This window comes from Trachinotus anak, unplaced genomic scaffold (genome assembly GCF_046630095.1).
Source record: "Trachinotus anak isolate AG129_WGS33_773 ecotype Australia unplaced genomic scaffold, CSIRO_AGI_Tana_v1 ptg000032l, whole genome shotgun sequence".
In the NCBI taxonomy this organism is placed as follows: domain Eukaryota; kingdom Metazoa; phylum Chordata; class Actinopteri; order Carangiformes; family Carangidae; genus Trachinotus; species Trachinotus anak.
Genome location: NW_027273883.1, coordinates 2888901 through 2901190, shown reverse-complemented (window position 1 = coordinate 2901190; position 12290 = coordinate 2888901). Strand labels below are relative to the sequence as shown.

At 39.5% G+C, this 12290-nt stretch overlaps 1 protein-coding gene across 2 annotated transcripts in view; it reads left to right on the top strand.

The window, feature by feature from the left end:
- LOC139612942 (semaphorin-7A) overlaps positions 1-12290 on the top strand; it is a 40139-nt gene that overhangs the window by 22077 nt on the left and 5772 nt on the right. For both annotated transcript variants that reach the window (XM_071469111.1, XM_071469112.1), the window contains exons 10-13: positions 195-402; positions 7861-7976; positions 8864-9036; positions 9532-9587. In XM_071469111.1, the coding sequence (XP_071325212.1) occupies positions 195-402; positions 7861-7976; positions 8864-9036; positions 9532-9587 (553 nt within the window). The remainder of the gene's footprint in view (positions 1-194; positions 403-7860; positions 7977-8863; positions 9037-9531; positions 9588-12290) is intronic.

Here is a 12290-nt window from a genome sequence, read left to right as displayed (position 1 = left end):
GCCACACCAATCAGAAAAAAAACATGCAATTACATGAGTCAGCCTTTACTGCAGAGGAGAAAAGATTGAAGATCTATTTTTGAAAGGCATGAGTTAATAAAAGAAAAGCAATTTTGAGCTCTTTGTCCAAGGGCGTTTTATTTTATTCAAGTTCCCAACCCGGTCTGAATTGATTACATCACTTCCCCTCCCAGTGTGTCCGCAGGAACTCGACAGCAGGAGGACAGAATGACATCAAAAACCTGGGGGTGATCAGATACTACCCAGAAATTGAGGATGTGATCCGGCCTGTCGGTGTGGCTCCACTTGACCTCCCCACAGATGACCAGATCACACACACTGTGGCAGACATCGTCCTGGCAGTCAACGACGAGCACTACAGTGTCCTGTACCTCGGAACCGGTGCGTGTTTATGCATATACTTGTTGTTAGCTGTTTGGATGTCAGTCTATGTTGTGGTGTTAATTAGCTGCAGCAGATTTCTTCTCCATTTACAGAAATCCTAGGCAATCTTGTTTCAGTACTGAATCTGGGACTATTCCTTGAAGTCCCCATTCACTGTCAGCAGAAGGTTTGCAATGGAGATGCCATTGCTGAATGTGTGAGGACACTTGAGCCTTTTTCCAACTTGCCTTACCTTGTCTTTACTGTTAACTATCTCTACTGGCATCAGAAACTTGTAAGAGAAAACACAACAACCAGCTCGTGTGGTCTTCATGTTGTATCTGTGTAGCCCTGACATGTTGCATGGACTCAATATCTAATAACTTTTATTTATTTAACTTTTATTTATAAAGCACTTTTCTTAACAAGGTTACAAAGTGCATCACAGAAAAATAAAACCAGTTGTTACTACTTATGTTACTTGCCCCAATGAACTTGTTGCAGCAAAGTTGCCTTGATCCCAGATCTAAGCAATGAAGTTATCATAGCCAAAATAGCAAAGTTGTTAAAAAATTATTTTAACAGGCAAAAGCAGGACCTATTTGTCTGTGTCTTCCTCCCGTTCCTGCACTTGCCTTGTTTCTGTCCATTGGTTACTCTGGCCATAAAAGTGAATTGAGAGGGGGAAAATCCTATTCTCTGCAACTGATAAAGACAGTATTTGCAAACAGTATTTGCACACTTATATGTCAGAGCAAATAAGCCATATAACTCAAGATTCCACCAGTTCATCATGACACTATGGGCAAGCAGGAGAAAACACCTCACAAGGATTTAATGAGGCTGCTGCTCTTATAGAGCGCAGAAAATAACAGGCATGGCTGTAAGATGCACTTGGGTTCTTGATTTGATCGCTGAATAGTAGAAGGTCAAACTCTCTTCTGCTCAAAAAACCTATTCAAACGATTCCTGGCCTTCACAAGACTGTTTCTATTTGATCAAAGCAGCGATGCTGAGGCGCTGCTGGTGCCCATAGCAGTTACTCCAAAAATTGCCTTGTGCCTCAGGGAGATTACTATGGCAACCATCACGAGTCATATGCTCATGTGTGTATGAGCGTCGCACCACTCTGAAGTTCACTGAAAGATGAGCGAGTGTCATCTTTCCCAACTGCTGCTGCGGATATGTGCTTGTCATTCATCTGGCTTTTTCTGGGTTGGTTCTAATTTTAGCACAAAAAGAAAAAAAAAACAAAACAGTGGAGTGTTAAAAAAGAAAGGATGATGGCCACTCACTGTGGGCTTTACTAACTGTGTCAGTAATAGGAAGAAAAGGATGTAGAGCTATGAACAGCCACGGGTCTCTGTGGTGGCCTAAAAAAAAACTGGAGCAGTTTGAGTTGCAGTTATCAGAGGCTGGAGGAACAGGTTGTACTGGAGATCTGCTTCACACTGAGCTTTTGATTTGTGAACAGAAACACACTGTACAAGTCTTGGAGACTCTGATCTCTTGTGAAGTTTGGTTTGATCAAAATCTCTTTTTTTTTCTCCTGTTCAATATTACATCACTGTCCCTGCTATAAATATTCACAGGCTTGTTACAAGTCAAGTTTATCAATCTGCATAATTAATTTCAAAGATGCTCATGTATCTCTGCAAATGATGGAGAGAACCCCCCCCCCCCCCTTCTTTAAGTAATCCGGTCTTTTAGTGAGTGAAGCAGACAGATAGACAGCTCCTCTTGATGGATGGTTGCATTAGAACAGTCCAAACCAATCAGAGGAGAAGAACTGGTAAGCCAGCGTCCATCTCGAGACCGCAGACGGTGAAATCGAAGCAGATACATTTTGGCTAGCCATGGGACATTAGTCTTCCCCAGTGATAGAAATTCCAATAAATATCCTTCACGGAGACGAGCTCAGAGACACAAACCACACAGTTAATCTATTTGCAAGAAAAGGCTACCCTGGAGAGTAAATAACACTCAAGTGCTCAAATAATAGGTATCTATGCAGGGGGATGAGCTCCCCCACAACAGAGCTCCCACAGTTGAAGATTAGTTAAAGCTTGCATCCACACCTGATCTATGTAGTGCACTTTGTATAAACTCTGGTGCATGCATCCTGTTTGCTATCTGGTTCATCTAGTCTGTTGAGGACTGTGTTATGTCACATGCATGAATTCAAAGTTAACTATATTGTTGTTTTCTTCACTTGATTTGTCAGATGATCGTTTCCCACATCATCTGGTTCTATTTGTCGGCTTTTATGTGCGGGTGGTGGGAAATCCTGTTGCTGCTCTATAGCTTGGACCTCATTTTATTGTTATGTGGCTGACTGCTTATACAAACGAATGGTAAATGTTAAAGCAAGAGACTAATAAATTATGAAATGGAATATAATATCCAGACACATAGCTAGGAGTACACCAGAGATGCAAGCAGAGATGAGGGTTTGGTTTTTTTTTTGTTTTTTTTGTAAATTTACAAATCCAGTAAAACTCCACGACCTGTAAACGTAGTTTGAAGTGTAAAATTACCCTTTAACCCTTTACGTAAACAGGTGGTCTCATTTTGATCAAGATCTGTGGAAAACAGTAACACAATACATGCACAGACAAACAGAAATCCCCAACAACATATAGGTTACATACACAAAAACACTGAATATAATATTTTGAAATGAGCTGATTTTAAAAGACTGTTTGAGACAGAATGAACTGAACTGAAGTCATGAACACAGACGTTATCTTTAAATCTTGGATTAAAGACTGGGTCGGTAATTTGCAGATAAAAATCACACCTACCAGCATCATCAGCAGCTTTGTTTCCTTGCTACAAATTCAGCTGATAATAGCAAACATTCTTTGGCTGCTCAACACTTAAAAGCTCAAGTAGAGTGACTAGACTGTTGGTGCCATGTGCAAGGGCACCTAAACGGTGGCTGTTATGAAAGGAGAGAACATTACTCATCTAATTTCCTCTCATCTAATTTCTCCACCTGCAGAGGCACACATCTTGTCAATTCTAGTCACGGTTGTCTGACAGAGTGATGTATTTGGAAGCTAAAGGAAACTAGGACCAACTGACAGGGTTGTGCCACACAAGTCCTAATTAGTTAAATATCTTATCATGTACCTAATGGTTATAAAGCCATCTATCTAGTCTTGGTGGAGCTTCCACTGTGAGACACATTTTAGCAGAATGCTGCAGGATCTGACAAAGTGAATTTATCTGCCTTTGATCAGCTACTTCAATATCTGTCATCTCAAAAACATGACAGACAAGAATATTCACTGCCAGCAGTTGCAAAACTGCCCTATTATGCACATAACAGACTCAGGGTGGTGCAGCTGTCCTGCCACGGTCAAAAAACACATTGAAATAGGTTGTTGTTCCTTGACTATTTTACAGATTGCTTTGACCAAGTTTGTCATCATATTTATAGACAATAGAAGCTCTGCATGCAATATGTAAGTACTTTAGTTTAAAACATTTTGAAATTAGCTGAGATTTTCAACCAAATGTAAAGAAATAACACTTGAGGGTATAAACTAACACAGTGGTGTTTTTAGCTATATGCTAACATCAGCATGCTAAAATGACAATGTAAACATGCAGGTGTGTAGCAGGTAAATGTTTACCATGCTCATGCATTTGTGTTCAATGACCTTCTGAGTTTTTTGGTTAGATTTGGCATTTGCTAATTAGCACTACATACAAACTAAAGGTTCAGCCTATGGGAATATCATTAATATTTGATCATAAATCAACTACTACCATGTACTGGACAAATTAAAGTTCTGACCTGATCACTATGTTACAATAATTCATCCTGAGGCATTAATATCTGAACCAATCCATCCAATAATTGTTGAGAAATGTCCCTAAAAGCCACAAATGTGAATAGCTGGCTGTATATTTTTGGTGCTAAAGGAAAAGTCAGGGGATCACCAGAATCAGGATGATATATTGTCAGGAGATCATGAATATGTATGCCAAATTTAGTGCCAACATCCATAAATGTTGAGATTTCAGTGGATAAGTAAAAACTGCTGGTGACAGCATGAACCATGAATGCGTGTTCAAACCTCCGTGATAATGCATCCAATAGTTGCTGAGTTTCAACCATGAGACCAATGTGGTCCCTCCAAGAACTCTGCTGCTAATGTGGCTAAAAGGGAATGAACCATTAACTCACTTTTGTCAACTCATGTTGTCATCTGTTAAAAACTAAGATGTTCTCAAGATGCTTGAGCAGAAGCAACCAGTCAGTAGTCTATGACAAACAAAACAAACAGGCCACCATTTTCCTGCCATTATAAATCTGTTCAAACATTTTTGTTATATGTTCCGATTATAATCCTATAATGTGTTCAATATGTTTGATTTCTCAGCCTGTAGTTTTTGGTTTGTGGAAGAAGAAAGAAACAAATACAGAGGTGAAAGTTCAAATGAAATAATTGATTCACGGAGCCGAACTGCTCCTCTGTCCTCCAACGAGCCAGTTAGAACCAAAAGTGCTGCACTGAGCATAGTGTAAAATGTCCAGTGAATTTCAACAGCCCAAAAAAAAGCAAAAAAGGTCTGACTGTGAGCATATTGTGTCAGGGCCCTAAAGAGTCACTTAGAAGAAAAGGTAGCAAAGGAGATATGAAAGGTTGTCGACCTTTGTGAGCTAGAAGAGAAACTGGAACAGTTAGTCTCTGATGCTGGGGACTGTTGGAAATGGAGCAGAAGAACAGGCGGGAGTAACACATTTCTATTCCTTCAGTAACCCACTGACAGATTGACTACCTGGAGAAGTAAAGCTGCTCAGACCATTTCAGTCATGTAGGTGAAAGCAGCAGTGAAAGCTTCCCTCAGGGATGGATGAAATGTCAGAGTCATACACTTGTTTCAAGTCGACTTTATGATTTCTGATCAGAAGCTATTTTCTTTTCATACAGCGTGGCATTTGAGGTGGCAGTAGCTTAAAGGTTAGAGAGGTATGCAGACCAAGGTGGTGCCTGGGAAAAATATGAATTGTGGAAGTGAACAACTGCAACTGAGTGTTAAAGCGTAGAGGCTGAGTCTTAAAGAGAGGAGAAACATAGCTTGTTGGTGAAAGAAGGCAATTTTTGTCCAGATGGAAAAATGTGTATAGTGGCTGTTGGCCTTCAGTCAAAGCTTTTAGACAATTAGTTAGTGTGACTGCGTAGATGTGATAGGTGAGTAGCAAAGGTGTTTACTGTAAGAGAATATGCACACTCAGCAAACCCTCCCTGGATAAATAAAACAAACAAAAAAAACAGATTCACTCAGCAGAAGCAGCACGAGTTCAGCATTGTCACCCATTTCATGCTCACAATGTCTTGCTGCTGTCTTTGTGCTGATACACTGTTTTGATAAAAGAGCTAAAAATAGCTGCAGAAAGGATTAAAGAATCATATGAGAATAACCTGGATAAAATGGGGAATTTTATCTCTGACTTGACAGGAAAAAGATTTGAAGTTTATGAGAAAGAGACAAGGCAGTTTCAGGACAAAAGAAGTCTAAGTGACAGCAAGAACATAGCAGCCTAATTACAAATGAGAAAGTTCCTCTTGGAGGGAGCATTCAAGAAATGAAGATGTGAGATAAAAGGAAATCACTGCAATCCCATTCTCAGGTTTGAGAAAGGTTAAATAATCTTAGATCTGACAAAAGACAGGAAATGTCTTTCTGCAGGGAACCATTAAATCTCTCATGTCATTATCTGGAAAGGAAGGAGTGGTTGTCTGGAGGCAGGGGATGTAAATAGTTAGGGTAGATGAACATTTTCATTGACTTTCAGTCCAATGAAACTGACACACAGTCAGCACCGAAAAAGGAACAAGGTAATAAAGAAATATTGGGCAGAACGAATGACTGCGAGAGTGATGCCTGCACTTAGCGGTCTGGTAGTGTAATACCCTATTGCACAAAACAGAGTGATGGCTCACAGTTACAATAATGACCACCTCGATTTTCAAAACCCCTCAAGCTGCATGCACGACAGCCCTATTGACCACCTGTGCAAGGATGAACAAAGAGGTTAGCAAACCTGTGAGTTTTTTGTTTGAAAAACAGGAAACACAATTCATGAGGCAAATATTCGTAACGTGGTCCTGTGACCGTGTCGTATGTTCATCTGTACAACACTGAAAATCATTTTTCAATGTTCAAAACACAAAAGAAGAACAATTAGCTAACCAAGCTAACAAGCGCTATGTTTCAGCTAGTAGTGAAAAAACGCTGAAATTAAAAAGCTTCTTTTTTTTCACTTAGCTTCTGTAACAGATCAGAAACACAAGTGTTTGAACAGAGATTGTTGCTAACTGGGCTGTTTGTGATTAGCCCTGCTCATCAGGCACATTAGCTTGGCTGTGACCTGATCCCTATTACCCAATCCGAGTGCACCTTTCAACACCATGGACGCCGTGAACACAGCACTTCCATTTGCCGGGTACCTTACAAAGGAAGGAGTTGGCCTGGTCATTGTGTAATAGAGTAGAGACCCTTCTGCACTCCCTGTATTACCTGTCTGCTGGTTTGCTGGGTGATAATTTCATTCAAGGCATTAATTTTTAATAGCATGTAAGCATAAAATTGGCCTTCATTCACCTTAGCTGATATCGTTCTCTGGAGGTGCTTATTCCAAAACACATTTCTAATAAATTAGCACAAACCATTTCACATGCAATGGTCCTGTAACCTTTGAGGCCCCTGATATTTTTGGGCACCAGTTTCCCACTTTGCCCAGTTAGTAAACCAGATTTTATTATGGCCAGTGGGTACAAATGATTTGACGTAGTTTATTAGTAATATCTTTTTTCCATCAGCTTGGTACAATTTGTCAAATTACACTTATGTGCTGTTGCTATGGAGAAGAACTCAGCTGGAGACCAGGATAAAGACATGAATGCTCCATCATTTCTGTCAAAACTCGGCACTGAAGTTTTGTAATTGATCCAAAATGACCCAGAGTCTCAGAGTTACTTGATTTCTACTGCTGAATGTATTGAAGGAGTTCTTCAGAGTTACACATCTTTACTTCACCCCACACTTGGCAGCCTGAGTAACAAATTCCGTCAGTTGTACTAGCCTGTACCATGGTTTTGGCTCCATCCATTGAGGTTAAACAAGTCATAGTATTTCTGTTTCCAGAGCAGCTCTGTCTCACAAAGGCTTGTTCAAAAAAATCTCTAAAACTCTAGTCTGCTGTTTTGCCTTTGGCCCTCCATCCTCCTTCAAGAGTGGAAGCTGTCCAAGTTAAATTCATGAATTTATAAAACTCTGGACGGCACAACAAGGGCTGCAACACAGGCAAGACCGAAACACAAATTTTGACACATGACACCAAGGATGTGTGTGTCTTTTTGTGCATGAGTGCACTTTCAGTTGAATTTAGAAGATGGCAGGCCTGTGATTCATCCCTCCACTTCATTTACAGTACCTTCTTCTTCTTTATTTCTACAGAACAAGGCAAAGTTCTCAAAGTTCTTCACACCAGTGAGGGAGTCTTCATCATATCTCAGTACTCCCTGTTTCACAATGAGGGTCCCGTTCTAAACATGGCCATCGACTCCCAAAAGGTATTTGGAACAGTGTGTGGTAGAGGGTGATTTCAGTTGCATTCCTCCTTTCACAATAAATATTACATCAGGGCTTATCGATGCTGGGAAAAGACTGCCGGCCCCACTTCAGATGTGTGTGGAAGATAAATTAGACTAATTATAATAAGGGGAAGGAAGAAATGTGATTCATATGTTTTTTAAACATTAATTTAGAACAGTGGCTGGCAACCGGCTGCCTGCAGGGCAAAACTGTCCCGTCTGATTATTTTGATCTGATTTTTTTTTTTTTTGGTCATTACAGTGACTGACAGTCCGACTTTTAGCTATAATGTCCAAATAGAAAATCTACACCTGAAGAAAGCTTATGTACTTTTGTACTTATTGTACTTCTGTCCAAGTTAAGAGTGAGTTGAATCTAAAACAATTAATCTTTTTGGAAAATGATTTCCACTTTTTTAAATAAAAAACTGATCATATATTTGAAAAATATTCAATTCGGCATTTCATGAGTATATAGTTTCTCATGCATCATGAATTCTCCATTTATGTCTGTAATGTGTCTACAAAATTCAAAATTTTGCCTAAATTTCAATTTGTAAGATAAATGGCTGTGGTCTTTTTAGGCCTGGTTGTCTAATGAATGAAGACGAGAATGAATACATGAATAAATCTGCTTATATGGATGAATCATGCTATTTATTGCCTCATTTGAGATTGCTGACTCTAGTCTTTATAAATTATTAAATATCTTCCAGTCATGTCATCTATTGTCCATATTTTAAAAACTCCTAATTTTGGGTTGTAGTTGAAGGTTTTACTGTTGGCTTGAAAGGTGTTTCAGAGGATCCGCTCTGCTAAACAGAAGACAGACAACATGACAAAAGGCTCATACTTTTCCTCCTCAGGGACACCTGTATGTTGGTACAGCGATGGAGGTCCAGCGACTGCCACTGGCTGACTGCGGTCGCTATGGCGACACGTGCAGGGAGTGCATTCTTTCCCGGGATCCATATTGCGGCTGGGACAGGGCCAGGAGGAGGTGTATCGCTATCCCGCCTGGATACAACGTCTCATCTGGGTATGATTAGATATGATGTCACCACTGCAGAGCTATTGGCTGTTTCTACACAGGCTGACAAGAGAGGAGAGGGAGCTCATTAGCAGTTTCTAAAAGTCAATATCACTAGTGATCTGAAGCTTAAATCTGCAATTACAGAAATGAGATTTGCTTTAACTATGAAGACAAATTGACAAAGAAAAACATAATAATCACCAAAGATGCATGTGGAGCTATTGTTAAAAACTTTTACTGTGTATTTCTCTGTTCGTAATTTGCTCTGGCTGTAATGGATGTTGTGAATTTCTCATTTTAAGAAAGAACATGAAAATCAATCATGTGCTGTAATAAGCCTCTGACTGTTTTTGCTCTTTTTCCCTACCTCACGTTGCTGAATAATTTTTTCTCTGCATGTTTTAATTTGCACGTAACAGTAGGTTGATGTAGAGGCTCGTAAGCTGTTTGTGAAACTATATTCAACGCTGATAATTTGTCCTCTCCATTATTCTCCAACAGGGCGCTCATTCAGAATCTGGACCATTCTAACTCCTCGGTTTGCGGGGAAGCTGCTGGTAAGCCCTTATCTGCTCTCCCCCACTCTCTCTGTATCTTAATTAAACCAAAAAGGAACCTTTCTGAGCAGCTAGAGCACAAAGATGATTATCATATAATTGAGCAGAGTCCAACAACCCGCAGGGAGATATTATTTTTTTCAATGTTACGGCATGCCCTGTTTCAAAGCTCAAAACCTAGATATAACCTCAACTCATCCGACAATTACTCCCCTATCTCTGTAACTGATCAGATTTTAACATAAGTATTTATTTCCAGGTGTGCTAGTGGTGCTAAATGTCCTGTCTGTGGATCAAGTAATAAGTTTTGCTCTTTCCCCAGAGAATAATAGTTAGAAGCAATGAGAAGAAACGTGTTTGATATCTTGGAGCAAAGGAATCCTAGGCCAGCATTTACACAAAACTGTTTTATGCAAGGCTTTAACATCTTTATTCTTATAGTGAATTAAAATCAACACACACTGATTTTCAAAGTTTCACAGTTTACTTTTCATTGAACTAGCATTGTTGTTGTATTGCACTGTAGCTTGCAGCCTTTTAAAACAATTGAATATTAGACTGTTTCCTTCTAAAATGACATTTGTCAGAAAAAAATTGCATTTACATTATATTTACTCATTCAGCAGATGCTTTTATCCAAAGCAACTTATAAGTGAGGGACAAAAGTAAAGCTTCAGTGCAGTAGGAGGACCTTTTGTATATACTAATCACAACATCTACTCAATAAGGAGAAGTACAAGGAGATCAGGTAAACCAAAACTGTATAGTTAGTGGTAGTTAGGTCTGTTGGGGTACTGGAGGTGAGGAGGTGTAATAGGAAGAGGTGGATCTTCAAAAAACCTTTGAAGATAGAGAGGGACACCCCTGCTCTGATAGCTCTCAGCAACTCGTTCCACCACAGATAAGAAATGTCTGGACTGAGATTGCCTTGTGCCAACATTCATTGAAGGAAGGCCGTGGCTGAGAAGGAGCATAAGCCTGTACGATTGAGGCAAACATTAGTGACTTGAATTAGATTTGGGGCTCAATGTTTATTATAGAAATAAGTTACTTGTTACACCAGCTCCCATGTGGTGTATGTGTCAATCCTGGACAACCTGTAAATCCACCTGAGTCAAGTGGTGTACGAATGATGATAGAAATAAATAAAAGTAAGTAGAAGAAATGTATAAAATAATTAAAACACAAAGACAGCATACTAAATATCCTGTACACAGAAACATATAAACATACTAACAAAAAACAAGAAAACAATAAGGAGCAAATAAACAATTATGAACATGCCAACGGACTAAAAGGTTATTGAGCTAAAAAGGCCTGTGAATAAAAATGAGTCTTTCACCAAGATTTAAAAATAGCGATGGAGGAAGCACATCTAATCTCTAACAGTAACTCGTTCCACCTGCAAAGGCTCTGTCACCTTTTAGTTTTAGTCGTGATCGTGGGACATATGAGGAGGTATGAGTTTTCAGATCTTAGAACTCTAGGGGCTGAGTGTCAATGGATTAGGTATGTGATATAAGGTGGGGCCTAGCCATTAAGAGCCTTAAAAGTAATCATTAAGGTCTTAAATTGAATTCTAAACTGAACTGGGAGCCAGTGAAGAGAAGCTAAGACTGGGGTGATGTGCTCACACTTTTTATTCCCAGTCAACATCCTTGCAGCTGCATTTTGGATGAACTGCAAGCGAGATAATGTAGATTAGGGAAGTTCTTGATAAAAAGAATTATAATAGTCCAGTCAAGTTGTGATAAAGGCATGGATTACTTTCTCCATATCGAGGAAGGATAGAATTGGTTTCATTTTGGAAATGGTTCTTAACTGATAACTCATTTTTACAACAGAAGTGATGAGTTTATCAAGGCAGAGGTCAGAATCCAGGATTACACCCAGGTTTTTGGCACTAGACTTCACATATGGGGTGAAGTGGTCTAGCTTACTTGCAAGGACGCGTATAGATTTAAAGGGGCCAAATATGAGTACTTCAGTTTTGTTGCTATTTAACGAAAGGAAATTGTTTGTCATCCAGTCCTTAATGTCCTTGAAACAGTCCAGGAGAGGTTGAAGGGAATCCCTAGTTTTAGTGGGAAATACAGCTTTGAGTCGTCAGCATAAAAATTACATAGAAATGAGATGTTATGTTTTCTAATGATATTTCCAAGAGGGAGCATGTATAGGCTGAAAAGGACTGGCCCAAGGATGAAACCCTAAAGGTCAGTGGAGAGACACTGACCTTTAGCCACTGAAAATGTCCCGTGTTTAAGCTCTAAACCAGTTTAGTGTGGTACCCTTAATACTAACCCACTGTTCAAGATGAATCAAAAGGATGTAATGGTCGACAGTACCGAAGGCAGCACTAATATCTAGTAAAACTAGGATGGCATTGTGGATGGCTTGTACAGCATACATGGATATTGAATTTACAATAAATCTTATTGGACAGAGACCTACAGGTGGACTGCAGCTCTGTATGAAGACTGAAACCATATGAAGTCTGCTGAAACAGCGAGTGTGGCCACATATTGTGGGAATGGGACCGGATACAAAAGCTGTTTTCCCACAGTGTTTTAGGAAGTTGAAGAGCTGGCAAAAGTCTGATTTAGTTAGTTTGGTCTGTTGAAAAACTGTTTCGTTTGTTCCCACATGAACTCTACTAATAGAAAATGGGAGAGATGGTAATAAATCATTACACCCATTATTATT